Genomic DNA, 21467 nt, shown 5'->3' with positions numbered 1-21467 from the left:
AAGCACCAAGTGTTTGGCTATAATGAATCTTATGTTGGATTGTCATTAGTGTCTGAAATTATCATTCCTCTGGTAATATGTTTTTAATTGAAGGGTTTTCAGTCAAGCAGCAGGGTTTCTCTCTTCATCATATTTAGTCATTATTCCATGTAATGGAGTTGCTTCTAGTTAGGAGAATAGACTGTCTATCAAGGGCCTGTAATTTAAAGGATCCTGCTGTACTTCCCAAAGTGCAGAAAGGCACCAGCAGCCTGGCTCCAAGCCTTTGAATTCTTGCCTATTGCCGGGGGTTACCAGCCTTCAGAAAGCTGCACCCTGGCAGCTGTAAAGGAGCATCCTGTGGGTGAACAGAAAGGAGTCCTGCAGCCACATTGCCATGTGCTGACCCCCCTGCCACCTGTGGGGTATTTCCAGGCTTTGCTCCCCTCTCAGAGCCTCCCAGCCTGGCATGGCACTGGTGGAAGACTTGGAGCTGTGAGCCCTGGCCTGGGCAGGACACGGTGGGGGAGAGGATGGTGCATCCAGGGGGTAGAGTTTAGTTGGCATGGGAAGAAGTGGGGCAGGACCAGGTGTGTGACCAGGGGGAAGTCATCACACAGAGGGGATGGAAGCCGAAGCTGGCTGGCGTGTGGGAGATGGAGCTGAGATAGAAATGGTGAAAAAACCAATTTTTATTCTGGTTTGTAATCCTAATTGATAAGAACAGCCTTAATTCAACAAGATGCAATCACTCTAATAACATACTTTTTCATATAGGTTTAATGCCTGATTCTGCAAGTACATAACCATGTGCTTAAATTTACTTCTACATTTTCCTCAGCTTTGTTCACAAATGAGTAACTGGGTGGAGTGGGGCTGTCTGTCTGCCTGCAAATTTCCATCTGAGGCAAATTCTTCAGTACTTGGAGTATGTGAAGCAAAGGTATTGACTTGCTGTGGTGTTATGTTTGGTTTTAATAAATAATAAAAGGTGCAATCCCCTGTTTTTCTCCTTGGCAGGCAGAAGAAGCTGGAAGTGGCTATGGAAGAGGAAGGCCTTGCAGATGAGGAGGTAAATACTGCTTAAGTAACCTTACAAACTGCTTTGCTTTTGTCCTACTGTTTCATGGGGGATGACGTTTGAAGAGCTCACAGAAACATCAGCCAGCATGACAGAAGGTTTTATTTTGTACATGAATGTTGCCCCTTTAATAACCTGTTTATGTTAGGGAAGCTGGGAATATGCTTGACTGATACTTGCAATAGTTATCCAAGGCTTTCATGCTACCTGTAGTTCTTATGAGACATGGCCACAGCAAGTAGCTAGCAATCTTTTCAAAGATTAAAATTGTTTGCTGTTATATTTGGCAAGAAAAAAAAGTGGTTAGAAGTGGGTAGAAAGCAAAATGCTGAACCATTTTTTCTTGGTTTAAACAAAAAATCATGACACCTTTGCTCCTTTTGTATACAGATGAGGAGGATCTCAATCTGGTTGCCATCTCTGAGAACTTCGGTCAATAAGTTGCTTTTCTGAGGTCCATTACACCATGTCTGCCTTCAGGATAGGCTGGGAAATAATTAGGAAGAGTGTGTCAGTCCTTCTGGAGTTTTTGTGGCTGCTATAACTCCTGGGGAGTGGGAATTTAAGTGTGGATATGTATTGCCATCTTGTGGCTTTAGAGGATGCTGTAATCCCAGCACAGAGTCTGGCAGGTGCCTGATCCAGGGACCTCCTTAGGAGACTGAGCTCTCAGCATCTTTGGGTGCAGCATTTGTCTTCTCTTGGGGTGAATCCCAGTGACATTTTCATCAGAGAAAATAGATGATGGCATTTAGACTGATTTTTCTTTTAGAATTGAGTGCTTGCCTGCCATAAACCAAATGGATTTTGTTGTAGATCTGTAACCAGGGCCTCTGCTGCTTGCTAAGCTCCTCGTTGCCTGTCATCACTTGGGATACAAGTTTCAGCTTTTATTCATCCTTCACTCTGCCCAAAATGAAGAGTCCTTGCCTCAGGCAATGAGTTTGGCCTTGGGACTGATACACCTTGTTTGGACCAGTATGATAGTGTTTCTTCATAATCTTTCCTTTTTTTTTTAATAACTAAGTAATAAAATTAAAATATCACCACCAACCAAAAAAAGGTGGGAAACTGTGCCTGAGGCTTCTATTGAAAAGACCATTCTCAAGTACTATATTTTGAGAAATTCAGAAAGAAGTGTAGAAGGAGAAGTTTTCTCCTGTTGGGATTCCAGAGAACAACTTCCCAGGAAGGGAGGGTGCATATCTTACTCTCTGTTGCCAGATGACTGACAGGTTGCTGTGCTGTGTCCTCAGAAAAAGCTGCGCAGGTCACAGCACGCCCGCAAGGAAACCGAGTTCCTGCGGCTCAAGAGGACCCGGCTCGGCTTGGATGACTTCGAGTCTTTGAAAGTCATAGGAAGAGGAGCATTTGGGGAGGTTTGTGGCATTCTTGCTTGAACAGGAGATTAAAATGGGATTGACCACTGTAATGAAACATTCTAATTACAATTTGATGAATTGTTTTATTGCAGAATGACAGCTATTTGTGCCATTCTCCAAGTGGGAGAAGTCTGGTGATTAATCACATGCATTGATTTCCCAAGGCTTCTGGAAAGACACTTAGTTTCCCATGGCTTCCCACACTGATGTTGCCCACATGGCCCTCTGCAATTATGGATTTGCAATGGCACAGCCCCTCTTGATAAACTTCCTTTCTGCCCTGTCTCACATCAGTTATTTCTCCTGAATTTTAACCTACACAGTCTAAGCTACCTGGAATTCACTGTGCCTGCTGACTTTTCCTAAAACAAAAACTGTTCTTCATTAGTGTTAGTGTTGTACATGGTGCAGAATAATTCCTTTTTAAGTATTTAACATATTTAAATGTGTCTTTAAATATTTAACAAGAGAACTTTTCCATGCCTGGCAACTGGGAGCCTTCCAGTGGATTTCTGAGGCAGAGAAGACTGACTTGGTTCTCTCTCTTGGTAAAGGTCCGCCTCGTTCAGAAGAAGGATACAGGTCACATTTATGCAATGAAGATACTGAGAAAAGCAGATATGCTGGAGAAAGAGCAGGTTTGTGGTCTCTGAGTCCCCTAAATTTCCAACTTACCCTTTCTAGAAAATATTTTCCACCTTTGAAAGCCCCTACAATAGTCTGGCAGTCCAAAGAGTCTGTGCTGTTGCTACCACAGCACAAAAGCAGCAGAGGTTAGGAAATAAGGTCATGGAACTGCATTTAAAAATTACTTCTTTACAACTAATTTGGAACAGTGACTAAGATTTTATTTTTCTCCCCTTATCAACGCGGAGCTTTTAGTATTGAATCTGTAAAACTGCATTTCAAGGAAAATACTTCTGGAAAAATAATCCTGTGTCAAATAAAAATGGAGGTATTTGATGTTTTTTTTAAAAGAAAACCAGCAGAAATCACATTATTCATCAGCATTGTCTTCTTTGGGTTTGCTTTATCGTTGGGTTAATCTTGTTGGGGGTTTATTTGTTTTGATTTTGTTAGTTTGGTTGGTTTTTGCTTTTACTTTCTAGCTAACAATTCACTGTGAGGACACATAAGTACTTTAGGACCACAAAGCAAAGAAATCAAGGGTGGGTATCTCAGGAGATAAAAGAGGGCTTTTGTCTTACTAGTCCAAACCTTACCCATCATTTGCACATCATTTCCCTGCAGCAGTGGTACTTTTTTTTTCCTGGCACAGATTTTGTCTCCTACAGCCCAAGCCCTGAATTTAGGGAACCAGAGGAGCAGCAGGGTGTGCAGAGCAGCCAGGATTTGTGTAGTGCTGCCCCCATTTCAGAACCTGATGTGGGAAGGAGTCTGAGCTCATGCTCTACATTCAGTTTGAGACAGTGATCTTCCCTGGCCAGTGTTTATCTGCTGGAATTTTCATTGCCTGCCTTGTTCTGTGGAGAGGCAACAGAGGACACATATAAAGAAAAGAAATCTTCTAGTATTTTTTCCCCCAAGTGTGGTAGCACTGGGAGAAATCCTGGCTATTTTTAGGCAAAGTTTTCCTGTTGTATTTTAAGGCTGCATTGAGGAGTTGGGGGTGGAAAAAAGTACTTTCTAATGAGACTAAATAAAGGCAGATAAATCCAGGCTGGAGTGTCTCCTGCAGAGGAAGAACCTTTGCCCCATGCAACCCTGTGACAAGATTCATGTGAAGATGTTCCTCAGCAGCAGAACTGAGGAGCAGATGCAGGAGACTCTTTGCTGCTTTTCTTACAGCTGTCAAGAAATATTTTTCCATGCAAATGTCTTTAATTTTTCCTCCAAGATGAGGGTATGTTGTAGTGAAAACACACACTCCTTCTCCAATCTCCATTATTCTTAATTTCCATCAAATTATGGGGTAGCAGCTTTCCCTGTATTTTCCAAAACCTTAGCTGGAACTGGAATATCCTGAGAAAGGTCAGATATTCCTGAACTCACTTGTACTTTTTCCACCAGCTTTTTCAGTTCTTTCTAACAAACAGAACCAGCTTAACAAGCTGTGCTTTGTGTTTCTAGAGAAACCCTAGGATATTATAAAAAATAATGGAAAATATGAGTATGGAAAGAGCTAGAAAAATAGTTCCTTTGCTAAAGGTCATGAAAATGTGCTCTAGGGCTGGGAATGTAATGTAATGTTCTTTGTTGAAATATTTCAATACTTGCCTAATAATAATAATAATTTTTTTCAAATTTTAGGTGGCCCATATCAGAGCAGAAAGAGATATTTTGGTTGAAGCAGATGGAGCCTGGGTAGTGAAAATGTTTTACAGCTTTCAGGATAAAAGGAACCTTTACCTGATCATGGAGTTTTTACCTGGAGGTAAGCTGGGTGCTGTGGCATAAGGTGATACAGGTACTTCTTCCTTAGCCTTTGTTGGCAGCTTTATAAAATATTAGAAACAAACATGCTGTATAATTTGTGAAAATAAAAATGTTAACACTCTTTTAAATGAAGTTCAAGTCATGTGACCATTCCTGACCAACTTTTTCCATTCCCTTTTTAGGGGAAGGAAAAAGGTTGAAGGGGTATTAAATAGACTTGAATTAAATAATTATTTTAATAGAAATATCTGCTTTTTTTCAACTGAGGCTGTTAACAGTAAAAACAAACCAGAAGAAAAGCCCTTGTTCAAACAGTTGGTGCAATAAATTTAACGTGTGTAAAAATCCACTGTATTTTCTTGAGCTGTTCAATTAAAATTCCTGTTTAGGATTTTCAACTAAAAAAGTAAGTTGGGTTTGTAGGTCCTTGCACTAATAGTTTTATGATTAGTAACTATAAGGCCAGTTACAAGGTTAAATTTGGATTCTACTGGGGTTTCTTACAGTTTTGTGACTTAAAATGTTCTGATCCCTAAGCTGTATTTTCTTCTCTTTGATGAGGTGACATGATGACCTTACTGATGAAGAAGGACACACTATCAGAGGAGGAGACCCAGTTTTACATTTCTGAGACAGTGTTGGCCATCGATGCCATTCACCAGTTGGGATTTATCCACAGGGACATCAAGCCAGACAATCTCCTGCTGGATGCCAAGGCATGTACTGGGCTCACCAACTGCTGGTGCTTCCAAGATCCCAGGCTGCCCATCCCACTGCAGAGCAGTGGGAGCCACTGGTGCCACCCCAGAGATTTCAACTGGCTGGAGGGAAGGCTGGGAATGCCCAATGTATTTTCTCTGGAGAATGCCAGTATGTTTAAACAAAGCCAAATCTTACTCAGAACTCTGTTAACCATTTTAAGGCGAGGCTTTTACGGGAAAAAACCCACTCAGGGTGGCCAGATGCTGATATTCATACACATTAAAAGGTGCAGCATTCCTTTCATGCATCTTGAAGTAGCTGTGGACAATTCAGACAATGCTAAATGTTCAATTCCTACAGTTACATTTATTTCATCACCCACTCAGCAGTGGAAACTCCCTCAGTTAGACTGACCATTCTGGCCATGAAATGCACCCAGTCAGCATTACCAGATCATGGAATTATCTAGGTTGGAGAAGATCTTTAAGATGATAGAGGTCAGGCATTATCCCAGCATGCACAGGTCTGTCAGGTTTGATGGGTTCTATCAGCACTGATGTCTGGGAATCTGATTAAAGCCAAGGTTACTATCAAAACAAAGCAAAGGAATTTTGTCCTGGAGGCTTGCTCAGTCACAGTGGTATCCAGTTCAAAACAAAACCAGGCAAAGTACCTGCCCTCAACCATTGGGAAATTGTAGATTTGACCATTCCTGGGAGGCCATAGCCTGTTGGAGAGAAAACAGACCCTTCCAGTATACCAAGGTTCAGTCTTTGCTTCCCTGCTTGTCCTGTGCCAGTCCATCATGGCCTGAGAGGGCATGTGCAGTGATTAAAACACTTTTTTCCCCCCAAGCACTACCTACATAAATAATGGTTTTGTGTTCTCTGATTATGTTTTTTCAGGGTCATGTAAAGCTGTCTGATTTTGGGCTCTGCACAGGTTTAAAGAAAGCCCACAGAACAGAGTTCTACAGGAACCTCACACACAACCCACCAAGTGACTTCTGTGAGTATGAGCTGTCCTAGTTGAACATGTAAATGGTTTTGAGCTGCAGCTGTACATTGTACCTGTGTTTCTGCTGGGATAAGCAAGATGGAGCAGGCTGATTGCATTTAACTGGAAAACTGGAAATGCTTGTTTCCTGGGTCATGGGATCATTTCACAGGCAAGAAATGATGATTTCTGCAGTGGTCATGTATTTTTGCATGTTCATACACAGACATGAATACACATAATGTAATGTATCTATATTGTCATGTATTTTTCATTATGTTAGTGAAGTTACAGAACTGCTCTTTCAGGAGGGACATGGGTTCCATGTGCCAAAGGATTGCAGTCAGTGACAGTCTCATGAAACTTTTCAGAAGCTGATCTAAAAATGTTAACAAGTTCTAATTTAGAATTGCTGATATGTGTCCTACTTACATGAATTTCAGCTGTGCATTGGACAGTAGTTATTCTCATGTTCCCATTTTCAGTTATAATCAAGTATTTGTTTCTAGACTAGGGTTCTAAATATCCAAGATAGTTACTTAAAACTGGAGCCATATAAATCTTTCTTCTCTTAATTCTCACAAATACACTTGTTATTTAATAACTACTTTGTAAATTAGCATTTCAGAATATGAACTCAAAGAGGAAAGCAGAAACATGGAAGAAGAACAGGCGACAGCTGGTGAGTTAATTAATGTATAATTCTTGATTTGCTTTTAAACTAGTTACAGGAAGTGTTAAATTAAAACTCAGTGCTAATGCTCCTGGTTTTTAAAACCTGCAGGGCCCTGATATGTGGCTCTCTACAAGCTCCCAAAATCACAAATAACTCAAAAGAAGGGGGTCCAGTTTGGAATAGCAAGGCCCTGCTCCTCTCTGTGCCTTTGTTTGCCTTGTGAGCATCTGGCCCAAGCCCTCAGGTGTCCTCAGCCCCGTGGCCAAACTATGTCTGGGGCTCTCTGCAGCACTGGCCTGCTGTGGATCCATGGCTCTGATTCCTGCAGCTCAGTCACAAGCAGATGTGTGGCTGCAGAATTCCTTTCCAGAGAGCTCTGGGGAATTCCCATTCTGCTGAAAGGGAATGTGGTGGAAGGCTGTGGGAGGGTGTTGGTGCTGGAGTTCTCCAGCCTGGGTTTGTGGTAAGGAGTGGTCCATAATGGGAGACTTGTGGCATAAACTGAACCAAAGCAAAGTGTCTGTCAGCCATTCAGACTTCCATCCCTGACCATGGTTTTCACCAAAAAACACCTCCGCTCTCAAATTTTGGGACCATTTATTTTTCCACACCCTTTTTAAAAAGTGATCTACTGCAGTATTCCCCAAAAGCTTTTGAGTGGTCTCTTCTTTCCTCATGAGACAAAATGAGATTACATTGCAGCCACCATGCTGCCTCATGGGGCTGTATTTCACAGCCTTATTCCAGCCTGGAATTAGATCCCTGAAAAGAATTTATCTCAAGTCTAGTAAAGGCTGATGTGGCAGTACTGTGTGGTGAGGAACAGTCCCACAGAGACAATAAAAGGACAAAATGACAACTAGCATTAACACTCTTGGGAAAGGAGCCACGTTTTCAGTTTTCCATTGGTTCAATCCTAAATATCTCAGGTCTCTACAATCAAACAAAGGGTTTCTTTATGGTCAGACAAATTAATGTAAAATATTTTTGTGGCAAAACTGCTTTTGGGGGACTTTCTTGTTCTTTAAGGTTTTTTGGGGGTTTGTTTTTGTTTTAGTTTGGTTTTTTGTTTTTGTTTTTTGTTTGTTTGTTTGGATTTTGGGGGTTTTTTTCTCCCTCCTGCCTCATGGAGGATTTTTCGTCAATAAAGTGAAATTCCCAGTACATGGCTTGTATATCATGAGTGCCACACCTAGAAATCTACCACTGATGATGCCTTTAAAAATAAACAAAGACCACAACAATAGAACTTCTTGGGTATTTTTATAATGCTGCTACCTGAAACTTAAGCTAAAATGACCTTCTGATATTGCAGTTGCAACATTCTATGATTTCATCACATTAAAGAGGATGATTTCCATTTAGTTTTGAGGTTCTCTGTGTTTATTAATATAAAAGAATAATATTCCTGGGACTTGAGTTCCTGTGAATTTTCAAATTAAGCATTTTGTTCAGCCAAACAACAAGATCCTGTTTGTAAATCCCCGGGAGAAGGTATTGCAAAGTGTAAAACTACAGTATTTCTCTTTTAAAGAGATGATTCCTTTTTTCCAGGCATATTCTACTGTGGGAACCCCAGACTATATTGCTCCAGAAGTGTTTATGCAGACTGGCTACAACAAGCTGTGTGACTGGTGGTCCTTGGGAGTGATTATGTATGAAATGCTAATAGGTATGTTAAAAACCCCAACTTAAGAGTTGTTCAAAGGTAACAGGGTCCATTTGTTCAGAAGAGAAAACCTCTGGCTAATACTTGTTATATTTGGGAGCCGCAGTGACAAAAGCAGAGGCCCAGGTCACTGCTCTCCTGGAAAAAGTTTAATAATTTTATATTTCTTTGTGCAGGGTATCCACCTTTCTGCTCAGAAACACCACAAGAGACTTACAGGAAAGTTATGAATTGGAAAGAAACGTTGGTATTTCCTCCAGAGGTGCCCATTTCAGAGAAAGCAAAGGATTTAATTCTAAGGTCAGTAAGAAAAACCCATTTCTGGCCTCTTGCCCAGCCAGGGTCATCTTCCATCATGGTAAATTCCTGTTGTGTGTAAAGGAAGCTTTATGTTGGAGGAAAGGCTGGTTTCTTCTGTCACCGTCCCTGATGGGTTTTTTAAGTCTTTTTCTCTTTGCCACTTGTTTAACATAAGGAAGGAAGGAAGGAATAAGGTGGAATGATCTTGATTTAGGAGATACAGAGCAGACCAAAAATAAAGTGATCAACACAGAATTTTTTTCTTCTCTGAGGTGGCAAGAAAAAAAACTACTCACCAGCATTTAATGCACTAAACAGAAATCTTGGGATGTTTTGGATTTATTCACTTCTTCCAAAATCCCAGTTTTTATTTTGCATTGAGGTTTTTGTGAAGGTTTTGATAACAAGGTCAGGCAGAAATGACCCTCTTGTAAAATTTTACAGAAATTACCTCATTTAACAGAAATGACCCTCTTGTCCTGAGAGGGTTTGGGGGGCACATTGGTTTTGTGTTTGATATTTTTTCCTTTTTTTCCTTTTCAAAGCTAATGCTATAGCCTTATATAATTTTGTTACAGGCAAAAAGGGGAATGTGCTTCACAAAACTAGAATTTATAATTACTTCCAGCAGTGCTCCAGTAACCTACAAAAACATTACAAATACAAGAAACAGTTATCCTACATCCAGCTAGTGATACTAACAGCTCAAATAATTGAATTGTCACTAATCCTCATGAAGAAGTCTGGTCAAACAGTTAATATTGCATTTTCAGTATCTATTTCTCTACTGTTCTGCTCAACCTTCCTTGTCAACATCCCATGTTCTCTGCTGAACAGAGTAGAGCATTACTGCTGAGGATTTCTTCCTCCTCAATCCTGGCTGTGTTTGGGGAATTTTTAGAGATTTCAGTGTATTTGTTAGCATGTCTCGCTCATGCATCTACTTACACAATGACTACTTTAATTTATCAGTTTGCCTCCACAAGGAGAAGGGTTAAAATTGGGGTAGAACTTCTTAGTTCTAGGTAATCTACTAAAATGAGATCAAAACAGGTTGGACAGCAACCACCTGGGCATTTTGGGTACTTTGTCCATTACACTTGGACAAGTTAGGCAACATGTGTTTTAGCTTAAAGGGAGATGCAGATAAAGCTAAAGAGTTATGGATAGAGATAAATCCAAACTAAAATAAGCTGAAGTTCAAACAAAGCCTGACAAATCCTGTGGCTGAGTGTTGTTATAGGTTTGAGGTCTGTTGTTAGTCCTTGGCACCACCTAGCCTGCCAGGCTGCAATACAAATACAGGGAGGTTTTCTTCCCCACTGACACCCAACTACAAGAAAAAGAACTTTAATTTATAAGTGGATACAGTTTGTAGCCTAACTTGCTGTGCTACATATGCAGAAAATGGAGAAAATGGCTGTGATTTAATGAATTTCTAGGCAAATGCTGGTGTTCCCATCTCCTGGATGAGATACTTGAAAGGCTTTTCCAGTCCAGAGGAGAAGAGTCAGCCTCTGCTGCTCCCTGGAACAAATCCCTGAGGTCACTGAGTTGCTGTCAGAGAGCTTCCACCTCCCTGTTTTCCTTCTTTGGCATTTTAGGCTTTTCCTTCTGGCCTGCTGGGGCAGGTAACAGTCCCCATCTCACCAATCCTGTCTCCAATTTCACCTTTTCCTTCCTGCTATTTCATGGCTGCTTCTCACAAACTGACAATTTCTTGTGGGGTCTGAGCTGAGGTTATGCAGCAGGGCTGTGTCAGAAACAGGCCCTGGGTCTTTGCACCACCTGCACCTCTGAGGAGAGGGAAGGGGGAGAATAGGGATATGGCATGTTTGGAATGGGCTGGCTCTCTGGGATTCCAAAATACAACATCAGAGAGCAGTCCTGATTTACTAAGTATATTTATTCTTCTTAGTTTGACTTTGAAACAGGAATGTTTAAATAGTTGAGAACATGCCAGGGCAGTTCTCAGTAGCAGGGATTTGAGCCTCCATTCCAAACTGATCCTACAGGACCAGAACATGCAGCGACTTTTCACAAACCTGGAAGATGGGGATGCAGCAGTTTAGAAAAGGTGTCAGTTATTGGCATCATAGCTTTTTGTTTCAGGATTTAACAATGTTCTGCTTCTACTGTTTCCCTTCTCTCCTAGAGGCAATGGCTGCTTTGATGTTACCCCAAGTGGTGAAACAATTTGACAGAGCTTCTTCAAATTCTTGATACTGGATACTGTTGCTTCTGTGGATTTTATAGTAACATTCCCTTTGTTTTTTCCCCTTTTCCAGATTTTGTATCGACTCAGAAAACAGAATTGGTAGCAATGGAGTAGAGGAAATAAAAAGTCATCCATTTTTTGAAGGAGTAGACTGGGGACATATCAGGTATGTATATACACACATGTTTTACAGGGAGAATAAAAGCCATGAAAGCAAGAATTTCGTGTATTGTGATGTCAAGGACAATTATTTCCAATTTATCTTTTATTTTGAAAGGCAGCTACTGGCAGTAGTGGGTTGACACTGAAGGTTTTCTGGCCTTGCTGACATGCATAGAAGTGGCCAGAGTTTAACTGACTTGAGATACCTCAGATTATTCCAGACTGCCCAGAACAGAAAGAAATTGTTGTAGGGTGGCTGTGGATTTCATTGTAAGTGTAGTAATTAGACCTGTGGTGAGTTTACAGGTGTAAACTTTCCCACAGTGCTGTGTCCCAGTGTGAAGGTTTTGCTGGCACAGATTCCTTGGGCACTTTCAAAAGCCACCTTAAAACTCCTTCAAAGGCTTCCTGGCTGTGGAGGTGCTAAAGCAGAGCCAGCCTGGTTTGGGAGAGAGATGCTGAGTGTCACAGAGAGTAGTCCAAAGGTTTTGGATGAGGTCCAGGCTGGTGAGCACTGGAATTGTAAAGCTCTGGGTGCAAGTGCAATCCTGCTGGGCTGGGTTTGTGAAACAGGGTAACCACAGTGGTGGCTGGTGACAAGATCAGGGTGATAGCTGTGTGGCAGATAAGTGTGGGATGCTCTCTCAATGGGAAAATTATGTTTGCCCCAAGCCTGCCAGGAAGACACCAATGGGGATAAGGAACCAGACAATCTCCCCATGGTGTCAGCAAACAGGAGAGTCAGATTCATCTGTGATGCACTCAGTGTTCTGCATTAAGGGAAGCTTTAAGTGTAAAAGCTAAGTTAAAACTGGAACTTAATGCCTCATTTCCCAACATTCACTCTTCTGGCATTGATCTTTATTTGCAGGGAAAGACCAGCTGCAATCCCTATAGAAATCAAAAGTATTGATGATACTTCCAACTTTGATGAATTTCCTGAATCAGACATTTTACAGCCAGGTGAGACTGCCATTGTGAACTCCAAATCTCCATCTGTGACATGCCAGAATACTGCACAGATGCCTTTGTTGTTGTTTGTGTTAGTTTTTCTAATGACCCAATCAAGTTAGTCTGTAGATCAAGTCTCTAAATTTTCTTTGAAATATGAGTGTAAACCTGTGATCTCTCATAGCTGCAAAGCCCAGAGATTTTAAGAGTCCAAACTCTTGGTAAAAATGGTTTGCACAGGTAGTGAGCACAGAAAGCAGTGGAATTTTCTGCCAGGCAGTCTGTCTAACCAGATTCTGGTAAAACATCATGCACTGATTTGCTTTTCATCTTCAGTGACTTTTGAGGTTTGTGCCAAACATAATTGTTGAGATATTTGTGGGTCAGAATTTTCAGACAGTTGATTACTTAATGCAATATTTAATGAACCTGAGTTGGTCTGTAAATCACTTCAGGGTTTTTTTTAGTTGTTGATTTCTCTTGGCAAGTTACAGGAAATTTTCATATGTAAAAGACTTGGTTCTGTGACATACAAATAGTCCCAGGTCCCACTGTTTTCAGTTACTTGAAGATTGGCAGATGATTAATTGCTGTCTGCTAAGTGTAGCTGTGTTAACAGCCATAAGAATTATCCAAAAACTGTTGGTTATTTTTTTTTCTGAAGTGGCTTTTATTTAATGGTGAGGAAGTTTGTCCTTTTAATGCAAAGCAACCCATCTCCAGTGCCTAAGCTGGTTAAGTCCATATTTGGATAATGCCAAGAACATTTGTATTATTTTGGCATTTCAGACCCGCTGAAAATGATACTGTACATGTAGCTACCTAAAAATCAGAACATCAGAAATGTCATGAGGTTTGTAATTGTGTATCCTGTGGGTGTGTTAGAGGCTTCTGTCAAGGTATGGAAACCTGGTAGAGTGTGTACACATAATTAAAAGAAAAAAAAAGGCAAAACAAAAATCTCTCTTTTTCTGCTTCTGAGTTCTATGTTGAAATTATAACTCAGACCATTGACAAAAGGCAACTGACCTGATTAGAAGCAGGATTTCTACCAGGAGTTTCTGCTGGCTAAGGAAATAAGAGTTCAGGGCTGTTTAGCTCTGTGAAAAGTCCTCTAAGAATCAGCCTGGGTTTAACTCTTCTAATGTGTGTTTGGTTTTGTTTCTGAATTCTAGTGCCAAACACGACGGAACCCGACTACAAATCCAAAGACTGGGTTTTCCTCAATTACACCTACAAGAGGTTTGAAGGGCTCACCCAGCGTGGCTCCATCCCTTCCTACATGAAAACAGGGAAGTTGTGAAACAGAACACAACCCCCCAAAGGAAATTGCAAACACAAACCTCAGGTAGCTGCATCACCAGGCCCGCTTGGCGTTAGTTATCAACACATCGACTCTGGTGCACATCAATTTCACATGGAAATTCTACAGGATTAGGATTTCTAAGACTACTACAGGAATTAGTTGGCAGTGCCAGCTGGCTTTTTTTTTTTCTTTTTTTTTTGTCCTTTCCTTTTTTTTTAATATTTGAATATTTTTGTTAATTTTATTATACAAAGGTACTGGAATAAAAGGAACGTGCATCGCTTTTCCTGCACTGCCTATGTGTGGATAACGGTTAATTATGCCTCTCTGTACTGTGGCTTTGTTTGTACTGTAAACCATCTAATCTACCCAGGAGGGAAACATATCATTTGATGCAGCATTGGTGTTGTACTGCTCAGCTGGTGGGGTTTAGATATGCAGTATAAAGAAAACTGTCCACATTTGCAAACCTCTCTGAGCAATTGCTCAAGGGTGTTCCATTTGTGGTCTGCAGATCCCCCATGAGTGTAGCACATGAAATTATTTTAAATAGCAGTGTCCTCTGGGCCTCCTTGTGTCCTGTGTGCCCTCTCTTGCCCCGAATGCAGGACTTTATCAGCCCTTTATCATCATCCCTTTTGTCCCTTTTCCCACAGTGTGTGGCAGTGAGGCAGTCCTTGTGATCTGTTTAGTGGTATTTCTGCTTTAAATGGTTGTTGGCAGTATTACTGTTAGAGGTGATGATGCCTGCTGGCAATTTCAGAAGCAAAAAAGCAAAAAGGAATCTGAATAAAAAGTATCAATATTTTTAGCAGAAGGGAAACACTCTGATAGCAAGTTTTGAGGGGATGGCAGAGTTTCCAAGACTGCATTCCTGCCTCTGCTCTAAAGCAGATCACCTTTGAGCTGCTCATAATTCAAACATTCTCTTCCCTCTGTGCAAAATGTGTTCTAAAGAAGTGATCAGATTGGTGCTTTTTCTTTTTTTTCCTCCCTGAGCAGCTGCAGGCAGAAGGGATCCTGCTCTAACCTCTCCAGAATCATAGCCTCTGCTCACATAGAAGAAACTCCGTGTCCCAATAGGTTCAGACTCTCCAGTGGGCTCCTTTTCTTCCAGGATCTCCACTTGGCATGGCCATGGGATTAGAAGGGATCAGCTGAGCCTGCAGCCCAATTTCCAGGGACCACCTCAGTGTTCTTGTGGCCAGTCTGCAGGCTGGTGACAACCTGACAGCCGAGCCAGGTGTCCTTTCCCTGGGCAGAGGAAACAGAAGCAGAAATAACTCCATGTGCAGGCTCTGGCTTTGTTCATCAGCCCAGCAGCAGTTCAGGACTGAGTTGTACTCCTTAAGCACTTTGCAATTATCTGGTCACTGGTGACTTTCTCTGCCTGTACTTACAGCTTATCTGCAGGGCTTTGAATCTGTCACAGTACAGCAGAGATCTCTGCTGTCATTTTCTGGTCAAATGACATGTTCAGCACTGAACAATTCCCCAGTGGCTGAACAAGCAGAGTCATTGTTGCTGTCTCCCTCCTCTGAACACCTGTGAAAGGCACCCTAAAACCTCTGCAGCCCCTTCTGAGTGGAGCACAGGATGTTTTGGCATACAGCAGGAAAGATTTCACTGGACAGATTTTTGTAGCAATATGGAAACTACTGTTATAAAGCCATTAGAGAAATATTTACTGCTGTTAGGCACTGTGGTATCAGCTGTTCTGAATTATTTGTATGATCTGAAAAACATACTGGCATGTTTATCTGTTGTGTAAGAGCCCATTTGCCAGCAAGATTTCTGTGCATCGGTGCCTGTGATGGGCAGGTATTCTTCCCTGATCCAGCCAGGATCCCTGATCCAGCCTTTCCTCCACAGTTTTGTCTCCCTTGAAGCATCTAATATCTGTTATTTATACCAAACAGTTTCAGTCTTTAGCTCCTCAAAGAGGAGTAGCCACTGCCTCAGGCCCATCCAGTATTAGAGCAAAGCTAAGCTGAGCTTCTGCCTGAGTGCTGGACTGAGGTGGGAACAGTTCCTTGATCTCCCAGATTTGCTTCCCAGACCTTACACCAGTTAACATCCCTGTACTGCTGCTGGGGCAAGGTCCTTAAAAATTCTCCAGTGTTGTTCATAGCCTTGTCACTGTGCTGAGGCTCAACCTGTGGCCATCCAAAGGCTATAGAAAAACAATAACTCACTTAAATCCACCTTTCAGGCATTGTTCTACCAGTGCCCCCAACAGCTCCTGAGGCTTCTCAGGAAAGGAAATGCCTTTCCTAAGGCCTTGAGTCCAAAACAGGGAAACTCATGCAGGAAAAAAATCCTGAGATGCAAATTTGGCCTCAAGGGACACTGCTATTCAAAATACTTTTCATTGGTTTTAATTTCCAGTTTCATCCATGGGGCACCATGTGCACTGGAATTGGAATTCCTGCAACCACCACCTTTCAGAAGAGCACAGTAACCCCATTAACATGACCTACAAAGAAGTCTTTGCTCAAACTTGTTGAGACAAGCTCAGTTTCATGGAAACTGCAAATGCTCAGTGATACTGGTGATTTTTTTTTTCCTGTGGGGCTTAGGGGAGGGCAGAGAAATACACACTTAATTTAAAACTGTCTATTAAACAACTATGTCTGTACATACTCACTGGTTTACAAACTTGGGAAAAAGCTCAACCCTTCTACTTGCAACACTAAAAATAATATTAATTTAAAAATGCAGATGATTAATCATATCAGTGCTCACATAGGAGTTATATCCATAAGGAAACAGCCTGCAGCCTATCTAGCATAAACTCCTGTATTGTGGTAGTTGAGTTCTTAAAATTTTTTTGTAAACATAGCATTATTTTAATCAGGAAGTCAAGTTAAACAATATTAACTACTGCTTTTAGGATGATAGGGGTTTTTTTAAAGGTGAAACTGTGACACTGTACTGGATTAAAGAGAACAGCAGGTTAATCTATACTGGCTTTCAAAAAAAAAAGGAAGTGCAACATATCTTTAATTTTGTTATTTCTATCTGCTTCCTTTGGATGGTTGTGTGTTTTCCTTTGGCAACGTTTGTCACTGTGCCATTTATTTTTCTTATTCTTGGAGTACCAAAGATCCTGAAATGGCTTGATGATTGCAACCATGTGAAAATTTATTTTCTGGAAGTATGTTTTGTTAAACTTTTGTTAAAATGCTAAATTGTGTATGCAACTTGTCATCAGAGGTTTGCTGGGATGTTTACCTATTCCAGCAGGGAAAACTTGAGTGCATCAATGGAAGTGGAGAGCTTGAATCCAAATTCTGGATTGGAATTCCCTGAAAGTGGGGAGGAAGCTTGGATTGGGAACTGCAGCTGAGCTTTTGCACTTTGTTCCATCTCCAATCAGCATGAGTGAGTGGCCTTAGGTACAGGACATCAGCAGAGGTTGTCTCATGTGCAAAAGGAGTTTAAAAAAATTGCCAGCATTCAGAAATCAAATCTTGTTGATACTGCATTTGCACTGTTCAATTTGCCTTGCTGAAGAGTTACAGAAGTGTTATTTTTATAGGTCAATTGTTCCCCACCTGAGCCGTTGGAGACAGTCTGGGATAAGGGCACCTGCTGGGGGGAGTTCAGCCGGGGGCACCAGGAACAGCACACAGCTCTGCTGTCAGCTCCCTCCCTGGGGCTGACATTCCTCCTGTGCCCAGCAAGCAGGGAATGCTGCAGTCTAGCCCAGGTAATGCTTTGGAAGTGCTCTCACTTTCTCAATAACACAAGCAATTACAGGCGTTGTAACACACTGAACCTTGTCCTTTACTGTTGGGATCTCACAGCAGCTCGTTCTTGGAGTCAAAATGCAACTGCTATATTTTTCCTAGACTGTTTCATTAGTTGTGGTTGGGAAAGTTACATAGAAGCATTATAAAAATTTATATGAGGCTTTTTACAGCATTTGAAAATAAAAGTAGCATTCTTTTTGTAAACTTGCAGTTTTCGTTTCTTTCACCCCAGTGTATACTGGATTTCTTTTCCAGAATGGGAGATATCTAAGGAATTGAGATCCTGTTTTGTGGATTCTCATCTTGAATTCCATGGACAACAAAACACCCCAGTGTTGTTACACTCAATCAGAAAGTAGAGAAAGCAAATATTGTTTGACTTGTCCCACCTGCAGTCACGTGAAGAAGCTACTTCTCAAATGGTTACTGATCTTCTCCAGTCTTACCTTCCCCATAGGCTGTAATTTATCCATGAAAGGCTTCCAGGGGCAGTTGTGTCCTTTGATCCACTACAGAACCCTTTCTGTCCTACTGTTCCACTTTTCCTGCCAAGTTCAGAGCAGCAGCAGCAGAAGCACTGAAAGTTGTGTAAAAAGATGATCAGAGTGGAGCAGCTGAAAGCCAAGAGAAGTGAGCAGATACTGCCTGGCCTTGTCTGGAGCCCTCCTGAGAAGAACAGGAGGCCTCCCTCCCTCCACTCCAGAATTGCTGCTCTCAATAAAGGTAAAATGCAAGAGAATTTTGCAAATTCTTTTTAATGGGATCCCCCCTTTCTTCCCTTGAGTGTGCATGATTGTATGGCAGAGCTACACATTCATAAGGAAATATAGGTTTAGTTCTTTACCTCCTTGCATTACCAAATCAGATATTCCTCAAAAAAAGTGCTTGAATGGCAAATATGAAGGCTATGCCTTCAGCATGGGTAAATCTCTTTTTAAATCTTTTCTTAGTTTAGGGTTTATAAGACACACTGCAAATATCTACATTTTTAATTTCTTTGTTCTTGTACAAAGTGTGCCTGGTACTTAAGCAAAACAATAATGCTTTGGACAATAGAAGGCTTTTTCTGACAATCTGCCTAAGGAGGGAGAAGGGAGGAGTATCTAAAACTGTCTTGGGAGTGGGGACAGTAGTGGCTCCCAGCTCTGGACTAGGCAAGGATATATTTGCAGTTCAGGAAGTGCTTAATGTATTTGGAAATGAAGAAGGCTGTCAGACATTGGAAGGGGCTGCCCAGGGAGGTTTAAAGTCCCCATCCCTGGGGGTTTTTAAGGAAGGACTGGATGTGGCACTCAGTGCTCTGGTCTGGGTGACAAGGTGGGGATCAGTCACAAGTTGGAGCCAACAATCCTGGAGATCTTTTCCAATCTTCATGGTTCTGTAATTCCATTTCTCTAAGGTAATGTGATTTATCACACATGTAAATTTTAAATATCGGAGAGGTACTAAAATGCCTCTCCCACAGCTGGATTTCCTGGGTGAAAGCAGGTTCTAAGGATGGGTGCAGGCCCTGTTCCTCATGAGTCATGCTGGGTTCAGCCGTGCCAGGCTCTGCAGCATGGAATGCCTGGTCCTAAAATCTACCAGGTTCCAGGTGCTTTAATATTGGGACAGCTGAAGGGCAAATTGGTGTGTCTGTCACACACTGAACTGGCACCAGGGTTTGGACACTTCATCACTCAGGAACACTGCTGCAGTGGGTGTGACAGGAAATTAATCTCTGCAACGCAGAGGGAGCTCATTCCTGCTGCCGCCTGCTCCTCCCAGAGCCACTCCTCAGGTTATCTGAGCCCTAGGAGGTCCCTGTTCCTGGGGTAGATGGGGCACACAGGCTTCAATCTCCTTGTGCTGAGGAGGGAATGAGCACAGGGTTCTCCTTTCCCAACCAGGCCAAGCTCTGATAGGAACAGTTTGTTTCGGATCTGAACCGACCCTCGGTGCTGAATCTTGTTTCTGTACCAGCTGCTTTAATCTGTTTCTAGTGAGGCACCATCTGCTGCAGCTTCTCCTCCTCCAGGAATACATGCTGGCTCTCCATGCTGTCCCCAGGCAGTTCACTTCCACTGGCAGCATCTCCTTCCCCTCCAGGTGCCTCTGCCCACCCCGCTCCAAAGACAAAATTCTTTGCCCTTGCCTCTACATTTCCTGCCCTTGGAATTGAAGGATGAGGGCGGCTTGTCAGCAGAGTGAGCGCTGAGCCCTTGGAGCTGTTGTGTGAAAGTGTAACCACAGCCCCTGCTCCACATCTTGCAAGAGAGACTGGAGCTACAGAGAGAGTATTACAGACACGTGGAGGCAACACCATTCCTCCGTCCCTTCCAAAGCTGTGTGCAGGATCTGCCCCCAGCGTGGGGCCAGGAGATGGAGGTGAGGGAGCTACAACAGGAGGCAGATGCCAAGATATTTCCCCCAACCTCGTCTGGGCACATGCAGCCATGCACAAAACCAACTGGAAAGGGGAGCAGTGATTTACTGGGGGTGCAAAACTGCAACAGTTTTGGACACTTCATTTCCCCAGTTCTACTTCTGACTTCATTGTCTCTATTTAATACTAGGGGATGATCAGATAAGAACTTCAGTGACTTTTTTGATCAGGACAGGGTGAAATCACTGGCAATCTAGACCCACATGTCAAGATCTTCCGTCCAGCAGGCTTTCTTTGAGGTCTCATCCAACTCCCATTGACGTCAGCAGAAGATCCCTATCTAAAGCCCAAAGAAACCAGGAACAGGGATGGTCTTCAAAGCAAACTGGTTGCTGATGCCATGCTTTGGTGCTCCTTACAAATGAGACAAAAAGATTTCACTATTTATACAACTCAGCTGGTTGAAAAGCAGTGTGTGGAGAGGAGGCCTTTTGGCTTCAAACACAGTGGTGAGAAACTCGCACGGCACTTCTGATGTTAAACAGGACAATATTACCTGGTTTCTAATAACCAAAATCAAACTAATGCCTTGAGGAAACTTTGAAAAACGTACAATTTATTTAAATGCCACTTTCAGGCTCTCATTAGGCATTCAGAAACTACCAGTTTCTGCCAGGAACAAAAAGGCTATTTCAAAACTGAAGATTATTTTGTTTTTAAATCAGAAGTGGCACCATCAAATTGAGAGACTTTGGGGTAAGAGATTTACAAGCAAGTGTATTATTATTTTGTGGCAAAAACCCTGCAGGCCTGGACTCCAAAATTAAGCAGGCACTTTGGAAAATGTTAATCCTTTTGACTGCCTTTAATTTTGTTAGAAAATCACACACTAAATTGCCATCCTGCTGGCTCCAATACTGAGATTAGAGAGGAAGAGCAAGTAGGATTCAGATGCTCTTCTCAAGCTAAACTTTTTTCATCATGAAAGGAATTTGTCCATGATTCCCAGATGTCCAAGGCCAGAGTATATCTCTGTCACAATCCAGTTGGATACTGCAGAACATAATCCATGCTCCCAGTATTGTGCCAGCACAGCACAATCCATTGCTAGTGAAGCCTGATTTTTTTTTGTTTTTTTTTGTTTTTTGCTTCTTTGAGGGGCTTCCATAGTAATTATTAAGCACAAATAATTTTAAAGAGCTTATTTTTACTATTGGCCAATGACAGTATGATTATGCTATTTATATAATTTTTTAAGCTAAAGAGTCTCTGATTTGGGGAAGAAATATTGCTTTAAAGTGATTTTACCAGATTTTACCAATACATAGACACAGATTTTGTAGCAAAGTCAGTAAATTGCTTGTGGTGCTCTTAAAAGTAATCCAGTAACCTTCAAGCAGAATAAAATACAAATAACAGACTGAAATCAATTTAAAAAAAAAGATTAATTTTTGTAACTAGCTAATTTATTCATGTGTCCTCCACAAAACCACACTTGATTCTGTACCTTCAGCCATATAAGACCACA

The 21467-nt window shown here is 41.7% G+C and overlaps 1 protein-coding gene across 3 annotated transcripts in view; it reads left to right on the top strand.

Moving 5' to 3' along the window:
* The window catches only part of STK38L (serine/threonine kinase 38 like), a 45904-nt gene extending 28126 nt beyond the window's left edge, over positions 1-17778 (top strand). For 2 of the 3 annotated variants that reach the window (XM_054514902.1, XM_036405031.2), the window contains exons 3-14: positions 1000-1051; positions 2317-2439; positions 2997-3080; positions 4714-4837; positions 5401-5555; positions 6447-6549; positions 7158-7219; positions 8768-8885; positions 9059-9182; positions 11471-11566; positions 12434-12525; positions 13689-17778. In XM_054514902.1, coding sequence (XP_054370877.1) covers positions 1000-1051; positions 2317-2439; positions 2997-3080; positions 4714-4837; positions 5401-5555; positions 6447-6549; positions 7158-7219; positions 8768-8885; positions 9059-9182; positions 11471-11566; positions 12434-12525; positions 13689-13816 — 1261 coding nt within the window. In that variant the 3' untranslated portion in view covers positions 13817-17778. The remainder of the gene's footprint in view (positions 1-999; positions 1052-2316; positions 2440-2996; positions 3081-4713; positions 4838-5400; positions 5556-6446; positions 6550-7157; positions 7220-8767; positions 8886-9058; positions 9183-11470; positions 11567-12433; positions 12526-13688) is intronic. The other variant, XM_036405032.2, reaches the window with a different exon arrangement.
* Positions 17779-21467: the final 3689 nt, after the last annotated feature.

Source organism: Molothrus ater, chromosome 5 (assembly GCF_012460135.2).
Source record: "Molothrus ater isolate BHLD 08-10-18 breed brown headed cowbird chromosome 5, BPBGC_Mater_1.1, whole genome shotgun sequence".
Lineage (NCBI taxonomy): Eukaryota > Metazoa > Chordata > Aves > Passeriformes > Icteridae > Molothrus > Molothrus ater.
This window is presented reverse-complemented; position numbering and strand designations above follow the sequence as displayed.